This window comes from Mesoplodon bidens (genome assembly GCF_964165515.1).
Source record: "Mesoplodon bidens genome assembly, chromosome: 4".
NCBI lineage: Eukaryota > Metazoa > Chordata > Mammalia > Artiodactyla > Ziphiidae > Mesoplodon > Mesoplodon bidens.
The window spans coordinates 141,602,834-141,626,615 of NC_138160.1; the positions used below are offsets into that span (position 1 = coordinate 141,602,834).

At 45.4% G+C, this 23,782-nt stretch overlaps 1 protein-coding gene across 1 annotated transcript in view; it reads left to right on the forward strand.

The window, feature by feature from the left end:
* The window catches only part of LOC308616401 (mucin-16-like), a gene marked incomplete at its 5' end in the record, with an annotated part of 102,317 nt that overhangs the window by 37,982 nt on the left and 40,553 nt on the right, over positions 1-23,782 (forward strand). The window contains one exon of the mRNA XM_081232649.1: positions 7,397-7,516. Coding sequence (XP_081088775.1) covers positions 7,397-7,516 — 120 coding nt within the window. The remainder of the gene's footprint in view (positions 1-7,396; positions 7,517-23,782) is intronic.

Consider the following 23,782-nt stretch of genomic DNA (forward strand, 5'->3'; position numbering starts at 1 on the left):
GTACACACTACTATATATAAAACAGATGATCAACAAGGACCTACCGTATAGCACAGGGAACTCTACTCAAGATTCTGTAATAATCTATAAGGGAAAAGAATCTGAAAAAGAATAGGTATAGGTATAACTGAATCATTTCGCTATACACTTGAAACTAACACAGCATTGTAAGTCAACTGTACTCCAATATAAAATAAAAATTAAATTAAAAAAATAAAAATTTAAAGTTAATTAAAAAAAACTTTTTGTTGAGGTATAACATCTACCCACTAAAGTGTACAATGCCCTGGTCATAAGTGGATGACTCAATGAATTTTTACTTACGTGTAACCTCCACACCGCCCAAGGTATAGAACATTCCTTTCCTCTAGAACATGGTTTCTCAAGCCACCACAGTACTGATGTTTGGCGTGGGATGATCCTTTGTTGGGAGGGGCTGTCTTGTGTACTGTAGGATGTTAACCTCGACCCCAGCCAACACCCACTAGATGCCAGTAGCACCCACATCACACCTCTTACTTGTTTTTTTGTTCCCTGGAAGTTTGTGCGTTTTGACTACCTTCACACATTTCCTGCACCCGCCCCCCACTCCCCACCTCTGGCAACCACCAATCTGTTCTCTGTATTACTGAGTATGGTTTGTTTAGATTCCACATGTGAAATCATACAGTACTTGTATTTCTCTGCATGGCTTATTTCACTTAGCATAATACCCTTCAGGTGCATCCTTGTTGTTGCAAATGACAAGATTTTCTCCTATTTATGGCTAAATGATATTCCAGTGTGTGTGTGTGTGTGTGTGTGTGTGTGTGTGTGATGCTTTCATTATCCATTCATCCATTGATAGACACTTAGGTTGTTTCCATGTCTTGGCTATTGTAAAGAATGCTGCAATGATGTGGAGGTGCAGATATCTCTTTGAGATCAAGATTTTACTTCCTTTGGATAAATACCCAGAAGTGGGATTGCTGGATCATATGGTAGTTCTATTTTAAAATTTTTAACTGTAGGGGCTGCACCAATTTACATTTCACCAACAGTGCATGAGGATTCCCTTTTCTCCACATCCTCACTAGCATTTGTTGTCTTGTCTTTTCTTTTTTTATAGCAATTTATATATACATATATATGTGTGTGTGTATATGATTATTTTAAGGTGCTGAATAATCATATATACATGATTATTTTAAGGTGCTAAACACTTTTTCTTTACTTTCTTTTTTTATTGAAGTATAGTTGATTTACAATATCATGTTAGTTTCAGGTATACAGAACGGTGATTCAGTTGTGCATATATATATATATATATATATATATATATATATATATATTCTTTTTCAGATTCTTTTCCCTTATAGGTTATTACAAATATTGAGTATAGTTCCCTGTGCTATATAGTAGGTCCTGGTTGGTTATCTGTTTTACATATAGTAGTGTATATGTTAATCAACCTCCTAATTTATCCCTCCCCCCCTCCTTTCCCCCTTGGTAACTATAAGTTTGTTTTCTATGTCTGTGAGTCTCTTTCTGTTTTGTAAATAAGTTCATTTGTATCTTTTTAAAATTAGATTCCACACATAAGCGATGTCATATGATATTTGTCTTTGTCTGGTTTACTTCACTTAGTATGATAATCTCTAGGTCCATCCATATTGCTGCAAATGGCATTATTTCATTCTTTTTATGGCTGAGTAATATTCCACTGTATATATGTGCCTCATCTTCTTTATGCATTCATCTGTCGATGGACATCTAGGTTGCTTCCATGTCTTGGCTATTGTGAATAGTGCTGCTATGAACTATCTCTTGTCTTTCCGGTGATAGCCATCCTAAGAGGTTGAAGTAACATCTCCTTATGGTTTTGATTTGCATTTTCCTGATGATTAGTGACGTTCAGCACCTTTTCATGCACCTGTTGGCCATCTGTATGTCTTCTTTGAGAACACTTCTCAGTTTGGACAGCTCAGAATGTCCCCAGACGGTGCCAAATGTCCCCGGGGAGCATAACTGTCCCTGATTGAGAACTGCTGCTCTAGAAATTTCCCTCATGCTCCTTTTCCAATGTCCCCATCCCCAGAACATCATTGGCTTTCATTCCCATCTGTGTTAGTCTTGCCTGTTCTTGAACACATTATGAATGGAAACATAAGCTGCCTCACTGCAGTCTTGTGTGATTATAGAGCTTCTTTGCACCTCAGTTTCTTTCTCTGTGAAATGGGTTGACGAATGCACCACCTCATAGAACCAAATGAGCCATTAAAGCCTATAAAGGAAGGAGCTCAGAGAAAACATTGAATAAATGCTGCTTGTTAATGCTGTGATTTAATGTCAGCGCCCTTAGCTCCTGGCACACTTCTTCCTGTTTTCCTAATGGCTGGCATACAGTAGGTCAGTAAACATTATTATTATTGTAGTCATTATCGCTGCTGTGGAGTGACAAGGACTTGAACCCAGGCTACCTCTAGCACCAGTCTCATACCCTCTTGACTTCTAAGCCTCACAACCTGGCCTTGCCCATTTTCCTGCATGGAAACAACTGTCTCAAGAATCACTGATAGCTTCTCCTGAGCTTCTTCTACCTCTGCTTTTTTTTTTTTTTTTTTGGTTGCATGCAAGCAGAATCTTAGTTCCCCAACCAGGGATCGAACTCATGCCACCTGTAGGGGAAGCATGGAGTCTTAACCACTGAACAGCCAGGGGAGTCCCTACCTCTGCCTTTTATATGACATGTGTATGGTAGTCTCTCCCTTGCCCTCAAAACCCACTGCTCCTGCAGGTTCAGTGACGACCGACCGTGTGGGTTACTCCTCCTGCTTCTCTGATGGTGCCTCTACCACTAGCTTCTCTCTCCCTTTCTGCCCAGGCAGTATCCTCAGCCTTCTGTCTTGCTCACGCAGCCCAGCCCAGCCCTGACGTTTCCCTTCTTCCCCAAGCAATGCCATCGGAAAGCAAGGCTGGCTCAGGTCACATGGGCATTCTGGGTCCAGCAGAAGCCAGAGGTTTCTTTGCTCCTTCTCTGACCCTGCTGTTCTCTCCATGTCCCCACAGAAGGGCAGGCAGACCTCTGAGAGAAGAGCATCCAGAGACCTGCCCTTATCTTCCCCCATTCCCAAGTGGTCCTGCTGATGTAGCTCAGCGTCATCAAGGGTAGAGAAGGGAATATGGATCCCACCCCATCCTTGTCATCGGTGCAGGAACTGCCAAGCCGGGGGAGACAGAGCAAAGAGAGGCAAAGGTTTATTTATAGTTAATTTATATTTATATTTATATCTTAATTTATAGTTAAGACGACTAAGATTAAATAATTAAATAATAATAATAATATCTGAAATAATTAACATTATTTATAGTGGGCAGCTCTCAGATCCCAGACCCGTGTTATCCAACTGAAAGAGAACCCAAGAACCCAAGTCACATACGTAATTGGAGATTCTCCAGTAGCCACATTAAAAGAGTAAAAAGACACTGGTGCTGTTCATTTTCATCATCTATTTTATTTAACCAGTATATCCAAATAGTTACCATTTCAATAAGTTACTAGTATAAAATGACTAAGGAGATATTTTACACGATTTTCTCATACTACATCTTCTAAATCCGGTATGCATTTTAAACTTTATAGAGCATCTCATTTCAGATGCTAGATTTTTAATCAGAACTCTTGATCTGCATTTAGATTTCATAAAACTCCAGTAGAAAAAGTCCATCTGCTAATTATTAGGCACATGCTAATCAAAACTACAATGAGGTACCACCTCACACTGGTTAGAATGGCCATCATTAAAGTGTCTACAAATAACAAATGCTGGAGAGGGTGTGGATAAAAGGGAATCCTCTACACTGTTGGTGGGAATGTAAATTGGTGCAACCCCTATGGAGAACAGTATTGAGGTTCCTTAAAAAACTAAAAATAAAGCTAACATATGATCTAGCAACCCCACTCCTGGGCATGTATCTGTAGAAAACCCTACTTTGAAAAGATACATGCACCCCAATATTCATTGCAGCACTATTCACAATAGCCAAGACATGGAAACAACCTAAATGTCCATCGACAGATGAATGGATAAAGAAGATGTTGTACATATATACAATGGAACATTACTCAGCTGTAAAAAAGAATGAAATAATGTTATTTGCAGCAACATGGATAGACCTAGAGATAGATTATCATACTAAGTGAAGTAAGCCAGACAAAGACAAGTATCATATGATATCACTTATGTGTGGAACCTAAAGTATGACACAAATGAACTTATCTACCAAAAAACAACAGACTCACAGATATAGAGAACAGACTTGTGGTTACCAAGTGGGAGGGGGAGTGGAGGAGGGAAGGATTGGGAGTTTGGGATTAGCAGATGCAAACTATTATTTATAGAATGGTTAAACAACAAGGTCCTACTGTATAGCACAGGGGACTATATTCAACATCCTGGGATAAACCGTAATGGAAAAGAACATGAAAAAGAATGTACATTTATGTATAGCTGAATCACTTTGCTACACAGTAGATATTAACACAACATTGTATAACAACTATACTTCAATAAAATAAATTTAAAAAAAGAAAAAGTACATTCACATGCTTAAGCTGTTCCAAGCCTACTCATGAATTTTCTAATAACTGAACTGAGGATAGTTCTTTTTAAAATTCAGATTAAACAAAATTAAAAATTCAGTTCCGGGGCCTCCCTGGTGGCGCAGTGGTTGAGAGTCCGCCTGCCGATGCAGGGGATACGGGTTCGTGCCCCGGTCTGGGAGGATCCCATATGCCGCGGAGCGGCTGGGCCCGTGAGCCATGGCCGCTGGGCCTGCGCGTCCGGAGCCTGTGCTCCGCAACGGGAGAGGCCACAGCAGTGAGAGGCCCGCATACCGCAAAAAAAAAAAAAAAAAAAAAAAAAAAAAAATTCAGTTCCTCAGTCACACCAGCCACATTTCAAGTGCTCAGTGGCCACGTGTGGCTCATGGCGGGTGGCCCTGTTGGATGGCACAGATATAGAACATGAACATTATCCAGAAAGTTCCACTGGACAACAGTATGGCTTTAGACCAGGTTTTTTTTTGGGGGGGGTTGTTTGTTTGTGTTTTTTTATCAGTGTCAGTATTGACATTTGGGGCTGGATAATTCACTGTCAAGTGTGTTTGTCTTTTGCACTGTAGGATATTCACCAACATTCCTGTTCTCTATCCACTAGATGCCAGTAGCAGCCCCCCTTCCCCTCATGACAACCAAAAATGACTCTAGACATTGCCAAATGTCCTCTGGGGGGTGGGGGAATAACCCTTAGGTGAGAAACACTGTTCTCGATCAAAACAGAGTTCAAAGCCTAGTTCTGCTATGTGCTAGATGAGTGACTTTGGGCAAATCCCTAAGCCTCGGCATTCTCATCTGTGCAATGGGGCAATGAGTAGCAACCACCTTATAGAACCACTGTGAGGGTAAAACCTAGCTTCAGGGTCATGGGGATGACTGGAAGCCATGCCCAGCGCATAGCAGGTGTTCAATAAACAGTAGTTGCGATTACCCATTGTGAACCTAAACCCATAAACCCCTGTGCACCCGTTGTAAGAGCAGGGCAGCTCCTGGATGCTAAGGCCTCTCTGATGGTGTTTGGGGGTGCTCGTTGTCATGTCCTGGAGAGAGAGAGGATTTAAATCGCTTAAATAGGCAGAGTTCGGAGAGTCCAAGGATCTGGGGTCTGATCCCAGCTCTGTCACTGATCTTGCTGGTCCTGGTACTTTTTGGGTGCCCAATTTTCCCCTCTGTGAGGTGCGGGGAGCTGACCACCGCGACCTCCCACTGGACCCTCTAGCTTGGCCTCTGTTTCTGATTGTTTCCTTAAGGAAGGGAGGAGGTGCCCGGGTAGACAACAAAGGGAGGGGGTTTGGACAAAAGCCAGACTCCACTTCCTGCTTCCTCCTGCCTCCAGTCTTTGCTAACACTGTGTCTTTTCCCTGGAACACTCCCTTCTCCACTCCCCACCTCCCCTGGCCCAGCTGGCTTCAGCTTATCCTTCAGGACTTGGTGTACGTGGCACCTCCTCCAGGAAGCCTTTCCTGATCCCCTGCCCCTTCCCAGTCTGGGACTGGTGTCTCCCACAGACTTCTATGCTTCTGCCACCCCACCTTGATCATTTGTCCATCTTGGCCAGGCTGCATGCCTGAAGTGTGGTAGGGGCTCAGCACAGTGTGTCTATGCTGAGAGCGAGTGAACGGCATCCGGGCAAGAAAGGTGGAGAGTAGGTTAGCAGGACACCGCATTGAGCATGAAGGACTGGGGGTGGGTGGGGGTGGGGGTTGTTCAGATAAGCTCGCCTTGGCTACAGGTCCATGGAGTTTGGCTCTGGGTACCAGATGCAGGTGAGATGTGAGGTTTCGTGGGGTGGCCACTGCCTGCCACCTTCACACCTGTGTGTGCCGTCCCCTGGATGAGAAGATAAACCCACCTGTCTGGCTGTTAGAGGCTTGAGGGGTGGGCCAGGAGGGAGGGTGAGGGTCCCCTGAGCGCCTGGACGAGGGAGGAGCATGGGGGACACTGGGGATCACGTAGCTAAGGAGGGTCGCCCTGGCAAAATCTGTTTGGCAGACGGCGGGGGAGCAGGGCAGCTGTTGTAACAGCCCAGGCCTGGGGTGACAAGAATCCCTGGAGGCTGCAGCCTTGTCAAGGAGGAAGCAGAATCCCATGCCAGCCCGTCCTGCTCTTCTCTGCCCCTGGGGCCGCCGAAGGGCTTGGCTGGGGAGTGAGCACTGCAGCCCCCATGCTGGCCATTTGGGGCCTGGAGGGGTACAGGGGGGACACAGGGTAGCTCTGAGGGGCTCCCCAAGCGGACAACAACCCCGGCCCTCTGCTTCCCTGGCAGCCAGGGAGTTCCCACGTGGGAATGCAGTCTCCCACTCCGCACATTCCAAAACCCTGGGAGCCAGCCGCGCCTCCCCCAGGGAGGGTCCACCCAGCTCCGTCTGGTGGTGCTAGCCCCTGAGCAGGAAGTTGTCAGGTAGAACCCAGGGGACTTGAAAGATTAGGACAGATCTATGGTCAGTCTCCTGTTCACCTTTAAGGCCAGCCGGACCCTTGGGTGGGGGGCAGGGGGAGGGGTGGGGTAGGGGGGTGTCTCTTGGTCTGGCAACAGGCTTTTCGGGAGCCAGGCTGAGTCTGGTGGGTGGGGATCCCCTGTGCCCCTCTTCACAGAGGGTATCAGTCGGCAGGCGTTAGTCGCCACGAGGGCACTGAATAATGCCAGCTGACTTTTGCCAGCCTCGGAGCCACTGCTTCCCCCTAGGGCAGGCCCTGCCCCTCTCGGGAAGCTCAGCAAGGCGTGTCCTCAACGCCCTCCCAGGAGCCCGGCTGGCTCGACTGGGCTGGGTTCAGTCACTGGGACTCATTCGGGGTGAGGTGCACTTCCCGGGCGGGTGGGCAGGAGCATGGGCAGGGAAAGCCCTGCACACCTGGGGCGCCATCGGCGAGGGCAGCTGCTGGCTCTGACCATGACCCTCCTCCTCACCTGTGGGCCAGGTAAGCCGGGCTGAGCTGGGGGCAGCGGAGGAGTCGGACAGATTCCTGGAAAAGAGAGGCAGATGTGACAGGCTCCTCAGCTTCCCAAGCCCCCGCCCAGGGGCAGCCACAAGGGATTTTGCTTTTCAGCAAAGGCTTCCATCACAGCCAGCCAGGTGAGGCTATGTTTTCCAAACTGACTGGGAGACTTCACACAGTGGCTGCATCGTGAATTAAATATTGCTGGATCAGAGATACCCAGGCACCTCTTCTTTTGCTGGCTCACTTATATGTTTGTTCCCTAGGGTGTGGGTGTGGTTTTTTTGTTTTTTATTGGAGTACAGTTGATTTACAATGTTGTGTTAGTTTCAGGTGTACAGCAAAGTGATTCAGTTATACATATACATTCATTCTTTTTTTAGATTCTTTTCTCATATAGGTTATCACAGAATATTGAGTAGAGTTCCTTGTGCTATACAGTAGGTCCTTATTGGTTATCTATCTGGGTTTGTTTGTTTGTTTTGTTTTTTTATTGACACCTCTGATCCCACTACCTGTACTCAGCTCTCAGGTGGGAAATGAGCAAGTCACAGTCCCAGGCTTGCAGGAGTTCCAGGCTGGTGGGCGAGGCAGAGGGGTGCCCAGGCTCTCTTGGTACAAGGCTGAGCAGGAGCTTTGCCACCTTAGGGGTTCTGGAGGTGAGGGTTTGCCTAAACTGCAGGGTGGCGTTTGGCTGGCAGGGATTTCTACAGGTGCAATTAGTGGAAGAAGGAGAAGGGCACTCCTGGCAGGGAGAATGGGTGGGCAGAGGCCAGGAGGCAGGAAGGTGCAAGGTGTGTTTGGGTCATTCAATGTGATGTGAGCACAACTGGGCTGCTTGAAGGGGGGATGCTGAGGGGAGGGGTGGGAGCAGAAAGGCAGACTGTGAGGGTTTAGGGGAGGTATGTTCTTGGCTCTCAAGGGGCACTTTGCAGGCCTGTTGGTCATCTGCAGGATCAGGTTGGGTCTGGCTACCCAGAGAAACTCACTGGCCTCAGGAAAAGCTGGGGGTCCAGCTTGGTGTTGGGCTCTCCCCCCAACGGAAAGAAGGTCCAAGATCCTCCACGTGTGGCTCCAGGGCTGCCTAGACCCCCGGACTGTTTTACTCCAGCTGCCTCCTTGGGCAGGAAGTCAGGGCTTTCCAGCCAAACCGCTCTGGTGTCCAAGACAACCTGAGAACGGGCATCTACTATGTGCCAGGTGCTTAAATATCTGTTCGTTTACTCCTCCCAGGAGAAAGGACTGTCCTCAATGCTTGTCTGGGAAATGGAAGCCACTAAGGCCTGAAGGAGAGTGATGGTGGGGTCATCCTGCTTCCCCATCCTGAGGACCTCAGGCCCTGGACACTGGCAGCCCAGGAGCCACCCGGAGTAGGTGGGCCGCCTCCTCACCCACTCAGGCCTCGCTGCAGCTCCTGAAGCAGGTGGAGAGGGCCCCCCAGCTCCCCAGCCCTGAGTCACCCAGGCCAGCTCTTGCCCCTGGAAGAGCTTTGCGGTTGGATGCCATTGTAAGGCGCCCACACAATGGCCTGAATTGTGGGTGGGTTTGTACCAGACAATTCCACCACCTCTGATTGGGCGTGTCCCCCTGAGCTGTCCCCAAAACACGTCACCACAGAGGCTGTTTAACTGCTTTTGACCCCAAGGCTCCCTCAGAGTCTGATGCTGAGGGCTGTTTAAACTGAGCAGACTCTTGCTCCTGCCCCAGTGAGGGCTGGTTGCCTGGACTAAGGGTTGACACCCCTCCCCAATTCCCCATCAATTCCACAGTAAACAGGACGCCTGTCAGGGCAGGGATCCCCCTGGAATATCAATTCAGACACCCTTCAGGACTCTTGACTTTAACGCTGGGAAAGACTCCCTTAATCCCTGGGCAGAGATGAAAAGAAATCTAAATCCAATGCTGACAGGCTGTGTGTCCTTGGGCTTGACACCTCACCTCTCTGAGTTTCTATCTCCCCAAAGAGTAATTTAAAAAATTCCAGAGCCGGGGGAGATCCACTCCCCACTCACCTCTCCCTCCACCCTGGACCCATCTGGTGCATCTTCATCCACATCTGCATCCTGTGCTTTTTCCCTCTTTGCCCCTGTGGCTGAAACACCCCAAGATCCCAGAGGACTGCAATAATCATCATTTTGTATTGTGTGCCTACTATGTGCCAGGACTTTTTTTTTTTTAACATTGTTATTAGAGTATCATTGCTTTACAATGTTGTGTTAGTTTCTGCTGTGTAACAAAGCGAATCAGCTATATATATATATATATATATATATATATATATATATATATGTATGTATATGTATATACTACCAAATGTAAAATAGATAGCTAGTGGGAAGCAGCTGCATAGCACAGGGAGATCAGCTCGGTGCTCTGTGACCACCTAGAGCGGTAGGATAGGGAAGGTGGGAGGGATACGCACGAGGGAGGGGATATGGAGATGTATGTGCCAGGGCTTTTACCTGCGTTATCTGGATTGAGCTTGTGTGGGTGAGAATAGGGGCATACTGCTTCCCATTTTACAGAAGAGGAAACTGAGGCTCAGAGAGGTTGAGCCTTTTGTTTAAAGTCACACAGCACTGAACACCCATTTCTAGATGATTCCTAAGTCCTGACCTTTACCCTCTGCCTGGGAAGAGACTGAGGGTTGAGGAGGATTTCTCCTCTCCTGGCTGTTTCCTGGCCCTTGAGTACCTCCCCCAGGGGAGATAACTGTTCTCCATTGCCCCTCCAAGCAGTACCCTGACAGCATAAAGATCTTGCTGTGTTTTTGAGCCCCTTCCTGGGTCCCTGGACAACAGTCAACGCCCCAGTCCAGGCTTGGCTGATATCCGAGGTCCAGGGAGGGAGATTATCAAGGGACAGGGCATTGGAGGGAGTAGGTGTGTGCGTGGAGGGTATCTGGAGCTGAGAGGTGGGTTCCAGAGTGTAACTTGCTCTGGCCAGAATTTCAGAATCTTTCACCACCTATGACTCAGCTCCAGGAAAAGAGGAAAGCTTTGCTCATGTTTCCTACCGATCACAAAGAATAGAGTCACCTTTCTTTCCAGTTACTGTGTGGCCTCCCCCAAAAGGAAGGTGCTGGATGCAGGCAGGCAGGGCAGCCCTGGGCTTCTTTATACCTAGGTTGTCCTTCTGGTCACTTGATGCTCCCAAGGTTGCCCCAGGCGAACCCCTCCCGCCTTCAGGGAGACCCAAAGTTCCAGAGCAATGTGAATGGCCATCCCCATTTCAGAGGTGAGGGTACAGAAGCTCAAAGAAGGTTTCTCATGTGACCAGGGTAGATCTGGGCCTCAAACCCAGTGTCTGACTCCAAACACCACAGTCTGCATCCCACTACCCAGGTCTGGCTTCTGGGCACAGGTACCAGCCCACTTCCTCACCTTCCTGCCCCTGCTCAGGGCTCAGAGCTGTCCCCAGGGACCTTAATGCATCATAAGCCCAGAGCTGTGGGAGGCAAATGCCAGGCCAGCTGTGAGCAAGAGAAAGATCCTTGCTGAGCTGATATTCTAGCAGGGGGAGACAGACCATAACCCATAACAATAGTAAGTAAATTAGGTATTTAAGTATTAAGAAGGTGATAAGGAGAAAAATTTGGGACAGAGAATCTGGGGTGCTGGAGTGTGTTGGGGGGCGGGTTGCTCTTTTCAGTGGGGCGGGGTTGGGGGAAGGCTCCCTGAGAAGCAAAGACTTGAAGGGGGAGGACGTTGTTGCTGTGGGTCCATGACTAACACATCCCAGTGAAACCCAGTGCAACATGGGGATAGATGTGCTCTGATGTTATTTCTGCTTTAAAGATGGGGAAACTGAGGCTCCATGAAGTGAGCTGGGGCAGAACCAGGATGAAATCCAGGACTCCAGGACTTGAGTTCCAGCTGTGTGTGTGCGTGCATTTGTGTGTGTGTGTGTGCGTGTGTTACTGAATTTGCATGTGTGCAAAAGTATGTGGGGGAGAGTGTGTGTGTGTGTGTGTGTGTGTGTGTGTGTGAGAGAGAGAGAGAGAGAGAGAGAGAGCTCTTTTTTTCTTGCAGGGGCTCCTCCTCTTTCTCTCCTGGCAACATGTCCTCACTTTTCTCAGGTGGGAAGAAGAGCCCTTAGGTCTCTCCTTCCAGGGCACATAGGACTTCTGCCCTGGGGAACAGTTGGTGCTGAAATCCCCAAAGGAGCACCCCCACCAGCAGTCCCTTGTAGGTGCAGGATGGGCCAGCGGGGCAGGGGAGCAGTGGACTCTGCCCATTATCGGAGGCCCCTCCTGCAGGTGGGGATGGGCTTGGCATTTCCCCTGCTGTCCTGGGCTGGGTGCCCCCTCCCTGCACCCCTCTGCTGGGTCCATGCCTGGGAGGAGATGCCCAAGGAGCTGCCCCAGCTCGTCTGACCCCATACCTGCGTGGAGCCGGGCCTCACAACAGTCAAGGCAACAGACATTGCAGTGGGGCAACCTGCCTGGCTGTCCCCCACCCTCTCTGGACCTCTCATCCCACACTGACCAGTCTCATCTACCTCCATTGGACCACGCTGCCCCTTACAAGGGCTGTTCTGGGACAGCTGTCCTTTGGGCGTCCAGCTTTGTGACTCCCCAGCATACAGTGAATCTGACCCCTGCTCCCCAACATTGATTCTTATCCTGGTTCCCACTTTCTCTGATTCTGACCCACTCCCTAAGAGTAACTCTGATTCAAGTTACCTCCTCCCTCTAATAATAATAATAATCATAAATAATATTGTGATAAGTGCTATGCTAAAATGAGTTGTAATAATGTTATTTTTATTATTTTATTATTTTTAATTTTATTTTATTTTGTATTTTTAAAGTTTAATTCACATAAAGTTCAGTCTTTCGTGAATTTTGACAAATCATATTCATACAACAATCGAGAACACTGTCGTGTGCTGGACACTGTTTTAAGCCCTTTGCATAGATTAATTCATTTAGTACTCTTAGCGACCTGATGAAGTACATACCATTATCATTTCCACGTTGCAGATAAGGAAACCGAAACCGAGGCACTGTTAGCTATGTGACTTGCCTAAGGTTAAGTCACTGGTCCGTGGTAGAGCTGGGCCTCTATTCCAGGAAACCTGGCTCTGTAAATCCCCAGTGATACTGACACCAGCTCCCTTGTGAACTCAGACCCCGCCAACCTCCCAGTGACCCCAGTGATGAGAGAAGAGATGGGGTTGGGAAGGAAGCCAGGCAGAGCTGGATAGCAGAGGATGAGCTGAGGCAGGAGCATCTAGCAGACTTTTTAGACGGGGATCCATAATAAGAAATACATTGTACCCTATGACCAGTTATGTGTAAGGCAGCCTGTTCCAGTACCTGGAACATAGTAGGTACGCAGTAAATATTCATTGCACGAATAAAGGAGGAGACTACTGGTCTGCAGCCTCATTCCCCAGTCATGACAGATGCCTTGATAACCTGAGGGGATGCTAGTTCATCTGCACTGTCCAAAGTAAAACCCAAGCTCAGGTTGCCAGCACTGGCATGAAGACAAGCAAAACATCTTTTCTGACAGCGGCAACCTCCTCTCAGAGCCCCAGGATGAACTCAGTCCTCAACTCTCCTGAGGCTCTTAGAGAAGCATCCAGCTTTGCCCCCTCTCCCTCTGTACCCACCTCCATCCTCACAGGGCCCTCTGGAAGAGCCCTTGGGTTTGTGTACCCACATGCCCCCCCCCCACTTCAGCCAGGGCTCTGTCCCCAATCCTGTCATGGGTCCAGCTTCTCCTTTTGGGGACATTCTTGGGGACAATGTCCAGCTTAATTTTTGAGTCCCTATCTTCTTCACAGCCTGTCTCTGAGAACATGGCTGATCTGGGGCATGAACCTTGGAGGATGCTTCAGGGACAAAGAACTGTCTTTTTAAAAATTTTTATTGGAGTGTAGTTGATTTACAGTGTTGTGTTAGTTTCAGGTGTACAGCAAACTGAGTCAGTTATACAAATACATATATCCACTCTATTTTAGATTCTTTTCCCATACAGGTCATTACAGACTATTGAGTAGAGCTCCCTGTGCTATACAGTCGGTCCTTATTAGTTATCTATTTTATATATAGTAGTGTGTATATGTCAATCCCAATCTCCCAATTTATCCCTCCCCCCATTTCCCCCTTGGTAACCATAAGTTTGTTTTCTACACCTATGACTCTATTTCTATTTTGTAAATAAGTTTATCTGTACCATTTTTTTTAGATTCTACATACAAGCGATATCATATGATATTAGTCTCTGTCTGACTTATTCACTCAGTATGACAATCTCTAGGTCCATCCATGTTGCTGCAAATGGCATTATTTCATTCTTTTCATGGCTGAGAAATATTTCATTGTATATATGTACCACATCTTCTTTATCCATTCCTCTGTCGATGGACATTTGGGTTGTTTCCATGTCCTGGCTATTGTATCAATAAATAGTGCTGCAGTGAACATTGGGGTGCATGTATCTTTTTTTTTTTTTTTTTTTTTTTTTTTTTTTTTTTTTTTTTTGTTACGTGGGCCTCTCACTGTTGTGGCCTCTCCCCTTGCGGAGCACAGGCTCCGGACGCACAGGCTCAGCGGCCATGGCTCACGGGCCCAGCCGCTCCGTGGCATGTGGGATCCTCCCGGACCGGGGCACGAACCCGTGTCCCCTGCATCGGCAGGCGGACTCTCAACCACTGCGCCACCAGGGAAGCCCCTACATGTATCTTTTTGAAGTATGGTTTTCTCTGGACATATGCCCAGGAGTGGGATTGCTGGATCACATGGTATCTCTATTTTTAGTTGTTTAAGGAACCTCCATACTGTTCTCCATAGTGGCTGTACCCATTTACATTCCCACCAACAGTGTAGAAACTGTCTCTTAGAAACACAATTGCCAGCAGCAACCATGCCTTAGCCTACAACCCAGGCAGTTCACAGCCCCCCATGCTGGGAAGAAACCCAGCTGGATGAAGGAAAAGCCCTGGGCTTTGCCTCCTTCTAGCATCACTCAGTTTACAAGGAATGAGCCTCTGCCTTCTGTGGTGTCGTGGGCGGTGTGGGTGGGCAGCTTTCCCCTGGGTGGATGAGCAGGAATTCTGAATTCTGGCTGCATTCCTGTTTCAGGATCTGTTCTGAGTTGTCTGAGACTCCCTACTTCCTAGATTTATTACCCTCATCGTCACAGTCAGTTTCATTTTTGCTTTTTATTCCATCCTCCTCATCCTTTTTTTCTGATAAAAGTATGTTAGAAATTTATTAGAAATATAAATGTATTAATCTTACAAAAATAAGAATTGACATTTAAAATGTGTAACAAAACTCCAAGTTTTTTTCTGGTTAAATATTCAGAATCCTAAGAACATATTTCCATACATGTGTTTATTTAATGAATATTGTGATAGGGTTATCACAATAGATGTATTTACCTAATATTTTAGGTTTGCTGAATGAAACAAATGAAAGAAGAACAAGAAAAAGCCAGATTGACAGACTTTAGAAGAAAGAGATCAAACCTATCATTATGGTTAAGAAGTAGTATAGTTGTAGGGTCTTTTTTTTTTTTTTAAACCTTGAGTCCCTAAGCTTTGTAGGCTAGTCATCATCCCCTGGGTTATCAACGGCAAACTCCTGCAAGATCCCCCGGAGTCTGGGGGTCTTGCCCTCAACCACCACCTCAAAGGAAGCCATTTATGTCTGATTGCACCCCTGCTACTTATAAGCAAGGCTGGCTCCTCAGCTCTAGGGGTGAGAGAGCCTGCAATTTGCCTGCTAGGGAGGAAGGACCAGGCCTCTGGTATCTGGGACCTGGCAGGGTGGATGCAACCAAACAAAGAGGTACTCCCGGCAGCAACCGGCAGTGGGATGGGGAGTCCAAAAAACATAGACCCAGTCGTCATCGTTGCCCTTCATTAGCTACATTACCTTGGAAAGTGTTGCCACTCTGTGCCTCAGTTTGTCCATCTGTAAAATGGAAATAATTTCACTGACTAACAAAGAAGGCATATGGAAAGCACCCAGTGCAGGCCCGTGACCCTCTGGAGCCATTCAGAACCAGTGACTAAAGATAATAACACCAGGAAGCCCCAGGAGACAATAAATTCTGGACCTGCAGTTCGCTGCATCCCTATTGCACTTTCCTTGTATTCATTTTCGAGTGCTAGTTTGCATGTTTGAGCACTTAGCTCAGTGGGACCTGATAGCAGATGAGTGCTACCTCCATCTGAGAGATCCCCTCCCCTCTACTGAGCTTTAAGGGCAGAAAGCACCCTAACCTGGACCCTGAGAAAGAAGCATTCTGCTTAGGATAGGACAGAAGGCCCCAGAGAAGTCGGGTCACAACAGAACTGGATGTGGACCCTCACTCAGAGCCTTGCCGCTACAGAGCTGAATCCCTGCTCACCCTTGGGGCAAGAGGAGGAGGCAACTTCTTGCTTCTTCTAGTTGAAGTCCCCAAAGGATTCAGGCTGTGCATAAGGCCACCTCTCTTTAGGATATGTGCCTTCTTATTAGGGGTTCAGCCAGTCAGTATGAGGGGGACTGGGATGGCCCTATCTTATCACAGACTCTTCTCCTCCCCTGGGTTCTAGGAAGCTGGCTCCTTCCAACCCAGAAGCTTATAGGGTGGAAATAATGCTAATGAATTATTATATTATGTGGATAACTTAGTGCCATTCAGCAGGGGTGTGTGTGTGTGTGCTGGGGTTCTTGGCATTGGTGGCTGTGTGTCCTCGGGAGTAATGTCCCCAATGTTCTCGTTCCATCTGCTTATCTCTGTCAGGGCTTCTGGGAGCATTTACACAGAAATCAATCCAACTCGATCATGGTGTATTATTCTGCCATTTGCAGCAACGTGGGTAGACCTACAGAATATTATGCTCAGTTAAATAAGACAGAGAAAGACAAATACTGTATGATATCACTTATATGTGAAATCATGTCACTTATATGTGCAATCTAAACAAATATATAAATGAATGTATATGCGAAAGAGAAACAGACTCAACGATATGGAAAACAAAAGAGTGGTTACCAAAGGTGAGAGGGAAGGGGGGAGGGGCAGGCTAGGAGTAGGGGGTTAAGAGATACAAACCACTGTGTATTGGGTTGGCCAAAACGTTCGTTTGGTTAATGAATACGTTGTTCAATAAAGTTCTTGGTGAAAATGAAAAATGTGTCTTTTATTTTTGCTTAAAACCAAACGAACTTTTTGGCCAACCCAATATAAAATAGATAAGCAACAAGGATATATTGTATACCACAGGGAAGTATAGCTGTTATCTTGTAATAATTTTTTTTTTTTTTTTTTGCGGTACACGGGCCTCTCACTGTTGTGGCCTCTCCAGTTGCGGAGCACAGGCTCCGGACGCACCAGCTCAGCGGCCATGGCTTACGGGCCCAGCCGCTCCACGGCATGTGGGATCTTCCCGGACCGGGGCACGAACCTGCATCCCCTGTATCGGCAGGCGGACTCTCAACCACGGCGCCACCAGGGAAGCCCTCTTGTAATAATTTTTAATGGAGTATATATAAGCTGTAGAAATGCTGAATCACTAGGCTATACATCTGAAACTAATATAATATTGTAAATCAACTATACATCAATTTTATTTATTTATTTATTTATTTATTTTTTAATTTTTTGCTTTATAACAAATTTAATCAGTTATACATATACATATGTTCCCATATCCCCTCCCTTTTGCGTCTCCCTCCCACCCTCCCTATCCCACCCCTCCAGGCAGTCACAAAGCAACGAGCTGATCTCCCTGTGCTATGCGGCTGCTTCCCACTAGCTATCTACCTTACGTTTGGTAGTGTATATATGTCCATGCCGCTCTTTCACTTTGTCACAGCTTACCCTTCCCCCTCCCCATATCCTCAAGTCCATTCTCTAGTAGATCTGTGTCTTTATTCCTGTCTTACCCCTATGTTCTTCATGACCTTTTTTTCCCTTAAATTCCATATATATGTGTCAGCATACAGTATTTGTCTTTTTCTTTCTGACTTACTTCACTCTGTATGACAGACTCTAGGTCCATCCACCTCATTACAAATAGCTCAATTTCGTTTCTTTTTATCGCTGAGTAATATTCCATTGTATATATGTGCCACATCTTCTTTATCCATTCATCCGATGATGGACACTTAGGTTGTTTCCATCTCTGGGCTATTATAAATAGGGCTGCTATGAACATTTTGGTACATGACTCTTTTTGAATTATGGTTTTCTCAGGGTATATGCCCAGTAGTGGGATTGCTGGGTCATATGGTAGTTCTATTTGTAGTTTTTTAAGGAACCTCCATACCGTTCTCCATAGTGGCTGTACCAATTCACATTCCCACCAGCAGTGCAAGAGTGTTCCCTTTTTTCCACACCCTCTCCAGCATTTATTGTTTCTAGATTTTTTGATGATGGCCATTCTGACTGGTGTGAGATGATATCTCATTGTAGTTTTGATTTGCATTTCTCTAATGAGTAAAGATGTTGAGCATCCTTTCATGTGTTTGTTGGCAGTCTGTATATCTTCTGTGGAGAAATGTCTATTTAGGTCTTCTGCCCATTTTTGGATTGGGTTGTTTGTTTTTTTGTTATTGAGCTGCATGAGCTGCTTATAAATTTTGGAGATGAATCCTTTGTCAGTTGCTTCATTTGCAAATACTTTCTCCCATTCTGAGGGTTGTCTTTTGGTCTTGTTTATGGTTTCCTTTGCTGTGCAAAAGCTTTTAAGTTTCATTAGGTCCCATGTGTTTATTTTTGTCTTTATTTCCATTTCTCTAGGAGGTGGGTCAAAAAGGATCTTGCTGTGATTTATGTCATAGAGTGTTCTGCCTATGTTTTCCTCTAAGAGTTTGATAGTGTCTGACCTTACATTTAGGTCTTTAATCCATTTTGAGCTTATTTTTGTGTATGGTGTTAGGGAGTGATCTAATCTCATACTTTTACATGTCCCTATCCAGTTTTCCCAGCACCACTTATTGAAGAGACTGTCCTTTCTCCACTGTACATTCCTGCCTCCTTTATCAAAGATAAGGTGACCATATGTGCGTGGGTTTATCTCTGGGCTTTCTATCCTGTTCCATTGATCTATCTTTCTGTTTCTGTGCCAGTACCATACTGTCTTGATTACTGTAGCTTTGTGGTATAGTCTGAAGTCAGGGAGCCTGATTCCTCCAGCTCCATTTTTCATTCTCAAGATTGCTTTGGCTATTCGGGGTCTTTTGTGTTTCCATACAAATTGTGAAATTTTTTGTTCTAGTTCTGTGAAAAATGCCAGTGGTAGTTTGATAGGGATTGCATTGAATCTGTAGATTGCTTTGGGTAGTAGAGTCATTTTCACAATGTTGATTCTTCCAATCCAAGAACATGGTACATCTCTCCATCTATTTGTATCATCTTTAATTTCTTTCATCAGTGTCTTATAGTTTTCTGCATACAGGTCTTTTGTCTTCTTAGGTAGGTTTATTCCTAAGTATTTTATTCTTTTTGTTGCAATGGTAAATGGGAGTGTTTCCTTAATTTCTATTTCAGATTTTTCATCACTGATGTATATGAATGCAAGAGGTTTCTGTGCATGAATTTTGTATCCTGCTACTTTATCAAATTAATTGATTAGCTCTAGTAGTTTTCTGGTAGCATCTTTAGGATTCTCTATGTATAGTATCATGTCATCTGCAAACAGTGACAGCTTTACTTCTTCTTTTCCGATTTGGATTCCTTTTATTTCCTTTTCTTCTCTGATTGCTGTGGCTAAAACTTCGAAAACTATGTTGAATAAGAGTGGTGAGAGTGGGCAACCTTGTCTTGTTCCTGATCTTAGTGGAAATGGTTTCAGTTTTTCACCATTGAGGACGATGCTGGCTGTGGGTTTGTCATATATGGCCTTTATTATGTTGAGGAAAGTTCCCTCTATGCCTACTTTCTGCAGGGTTTTTATCATAAATGGGTGTTGAATTTTGTCGAAAGCTTTCTCTGCATCTATTGAGATGATCATATGGTTTTTCTCCTTCAATTTGTTAATATGGTGTATCACGTTGATTGATTTGCGTATATTGAAGAATCCTTGCATTCCTGGAATAAACCCCACTTGATCATGGTGTATGATTGTTTTAATGTGCTGTTGGATTCTGTTTGCTAGTATTTTGTTGAGGATTTTTGCATCTATGTTCATCAGTGATATTGGCCTGTAGTTTTCTTTCTTTGTGACATCCTTGTCTGGTTTTGGTATCAAGGTGATGGTGGCCTCGTAGAATGAGTTTGGGAGTGTTCCTCCCTCTGCTATATTTTGGAAGAGTTTGAGAAGGATAGGTGTTAGCTCTTCTCTAAATGCTTGATAGAATTCGCCTGTGAAGCCATCTGGTCCTGGGCTTTTGTTTGTTGGAAGATTTTTTATCACAGTTTCAATTTCAGTGCTTGTGATTGGTCTGTTCATATGTTCTATTTCTTCCTGAGTCAGTCTTGGCAGGTTGTGCATTTCTAAGAATTTGTCCATTTCTTCCAGGTTGTCCATTTTATTGGCATAGAGTTGCTTATAGTAATCTCTCATGATCTTTTGTATTTCTGCAGTGTCAGTTGTTACTTCTCCTTTTTCATTTCTAATTCTATTGATTTGAGTCTTCTCCCTTTTTTTCTTGATGAGTCTGGCTAATGGTTTATCAATTTTGTTTATCTCCTCAAAGAACCAGCTTTTAGTTTTATTGATCTTTGCTATCGTTTCCTTCATTTCTTTTTCATTTATTTCTGATCTGATTTTTATGATTTCTTCCCTTCTGCTAACTTTGGGATGTTTTTGTTCTTCTTTCTCTAATTGCTTTAGGTGCAAGGTTAGGTTGTTTATTCGAGATGTTTCCTGTTTCTTAAGGTGGGATTGTATTGCTATAAACTTCCCTCTTAGAACTGTTTTTGCTGCATCCCATAGGTTTTGGGTCGTCGTGTCTCCATTGTCATTTGTTTCTAGGTATTTTTTAATTTCCTCTTTGATTTCTTCAGTGATCACTTTGTTATTAAGTAGTGTATTGTTTAGCCTCCATGTGTTTGTATTTTTTACAGCTCTTTTCCTGTAATTGATATCTAGTCTCATAGCATTGTGGTCAGAAAAGATACTTGATACAATTTCAATTTTCTTAAATTTACCAAGGCTTGATTTGTGACCCAAGATATGATCTATCCTGGAGAATGTTCCATGAGCACTTGAGAAAAATGTGTATTCTGTTGCTTTTGGATGGAATGTCCTATAAATATCAATTAAGTCCATCTTGTTTAATGTATCATTTAAAGCTTGTGTTTCCTTATTTATTTTCATTTTGGATGATCTGTCCATTGGTGAAAGTGGGGTGTTAAAGTCCCCTACTATGATTGTGTTACTGTCGATTTCTCCTTTTATGGCTGTTAGTATTTGCCTTATGTATTGAGGTGCTCCTATGTTTGGTGCATAAATATTTACAATTGTTATATGTTCTTCTTGGATCGATCCCTTTATCATTATGTAGTGTCCTTCTTTGTCTCTTCTAGTAGTCTTTATTTTAAAGTCTATTTTGTCTGATATGAGAATTGCTACTCCAGCTTTCTTTTGGTTTCCATTTGCATGGAATATCTTTTTCCATCCCCTTACTTTCAGTCTGTATGTGTCTCTAGGTCTGAAGTGGGTCTCTTGTAGACAGCATATATATGGGTCTTGTTTTTGTATCCATTCAGCCAATCTGTGTCTTTTGGTGGGAGCATTTAGTCCATTTACATTTAAGGTAATTATTGATATGTATATTCCTATTCCCATTTTCTTAATTGTTTTGGGTTCGTTATTGTAGGTATATTCCTTCTGTTGTGTTTCTTGCCTAGAGAAGTTCCTTTAGCATTTGTTGTAAAGCTGGTTTGGTGGTGCTGAACTCTCTCAGCTTTTGCTTGTCTGTAAAGGTTTTAATTTCTCCATCAAATCTGAATGAGATCCTTGCTGGGTAGAGTAATCTTGGTTGCAGGTTTCTCTCCTTCATCACTTTAATTATGTCCTGCCACTCCCTTCTGGCTTGTAGAGTTTCTGCTGAGAGATCAGCTGTTATCCTGATGGGGATTCCCTTGTGTGTTATTTGTTGTTTTTGCCTTGCTGCTTTTAATATGATTTCTTTGTGTTTAATTTTTGACAGTTTGATTAATATGTGTCTTGGCGTATTTCTCCTTGGATTTATTCTGTATGGGACTCTCTGTGCCTCCTGGACTTGATGAACTATTTCCTTTCCCATATTAGGGAAGTTTTCAACTATAATCTCTTCAAATATTTTCTCAGTCCCTTTCTTTTTCTCTTCTTCTTCTGGAACCCCTATAATTCGAATGTTGGTGCGTTTAATGTTGTCCCAGAGGTCTCTGAGACTGTCCTCTTTTTTTTTCATTCTTTTTTCTTTATTTTGCTCTGCAGCAGTTATTTCCACTATTTTATCTTCCACCTCACTTATCCGTTCTTCTGCCTCAGTTATTCTGCTATTGATCCCATCTAGAGTATTTTTTATTTCATTTATTGTGTTTTTAATCGATGCTTGATTCATCTTTAGTTCTTCTAGGTCCTTGTTAACTGTTTCTTGCATTTTGTCTATTCTATTTCCAAGATTTTGGATCTTGGAAATAGAATCTTGGATCATCTTTACCATCATTATTCTGAATTCTTTTTCAGGTAGACTGCCTATTACCTCTTCATTTGTTAGGTCTGGTGGGTTTTTATCTTGCTCCTTCTCCTGCTGTGTGTTTTTCTGTCTTCTCATTTTGCTTATGTTACTGTGTTTGGGGTCTCCTTTTTGCAGGCTGCAGGTTCGTAGTTCCCGTTGTTTTTGGTGTCTGTCCCCAGTGGCTAAGGTTGGTTTAGTGGGTTGTGTAGGCTTCCTGGTGGAGGGGACTAGTGCCTGTGTTCTGGTGGATGAGGCTGGATCTTGTCTTTCTGGTGGGCACGTCCACGTCTGGTGGTGTGTTTTGGGGTGTCTGCAGACTTTTTATGATTTTAGGCCACCTCTCTGCTAATGGGTGGCGTTGTGTTCCTGTCTTGCTAATTGTTTGGCACAGGGTGTCCAGCACTGTAGCTTGCTGGTCGTTGAGTGAAGCTGGGTGCTGGTGTTGAGATGGAGATCTCTGGAAGATTTTTGCCGTTTGATATTATGTGGAGCTGGGAGGTCTCTTGTGGACCAGTGTCCTGAAGTTGGCTCTCCCACCTCAGAGGCACAGCACTGACTCCTGGCTCCTCAATTTGGGATGATTTGTTGTCTATTCATGTATTCCACAGATGCAGGGTACATCAAGTTGATTGTGGAGCTTTAATCCGCTGCTTCTGAGGCTGCTGGGAGAGGTTTCCCTTTCTCTTCTTTGTTCTCACAGCTCCTGGGTCTCAGCTTTGGATTTGGCCCCGCCTCTGCGTGTAGGTCGCCGGAGGGCGTCTGTTCTTCGCTCAGACAGGACAGGGTTAAAGGAGCAGCCTCTTCGGGGACTCTGGCTCACTCAGGCCGGGCGGGAGGGAGGGGCACGGAGTGCGGGGCGAGCCTGCAGCGGCAGAGGTCGGCGTGACGTTGCACCAGCCCGAGGCGCGCCGTGCGTCCTCCCAGGGAAGCCGCCCCTGGATCCCGGGACCCCGGCAGTGGCGGGCTGCACAGGCTCCCGGAAGGGCGGTGTGGACAGTGACCTGCGCTCGCACACAGGCTTCTTGGCGGCGGCAGCAGCAGCCCCAGCGTCCCACACCCGTCACTGGGCTCCGCGCTTTCAGTCGCGACTCGCGCCCGTCTGTGGAGCCCCTTTAAGCAGCGCTCTTAATCCCCTCTCCTCGTGCACCAGGAAACCAAGAGGGAAGAAAAAGTCTCTTGCCTCTTCGGCAGCTCTAGAGTTTTCCCGGACTCCCTCCCGGCTAGCTGTGGCACATTAGCCCCCTTCAGGCTGAGTTCTCGCCGCCAGCCCTAGTCCTCTCCCTGCGCTCTGACTGAAGCCCGAGCCTCAGCTTCCAGTGCCGCCCGCCCCGGCGGGCGAGCAGACAAGCCTCTCGGGCTGGTGAGTGCCGCTCAGTACCGATCCTCTGTGCGGGAATCTCTCTGCTTTGCCCTACTCAGGTATGTGGGGAGTTTCTTGCCTTTTGGGAGGTCTGGGGTCTTCTGCCAGCGTTCAGTAGGTGTTCTCTATACATCAATTTTAAAAGTCACCTCATTAACATGACAAAAGGCACCCTTATTGCTCTCATCATGCAGGAAATTCCAATGGTATTAGGAGCTCTTTGCCCGAAATGGGGACAAAGACCAAATACATATTTTTTATTATAAATTAT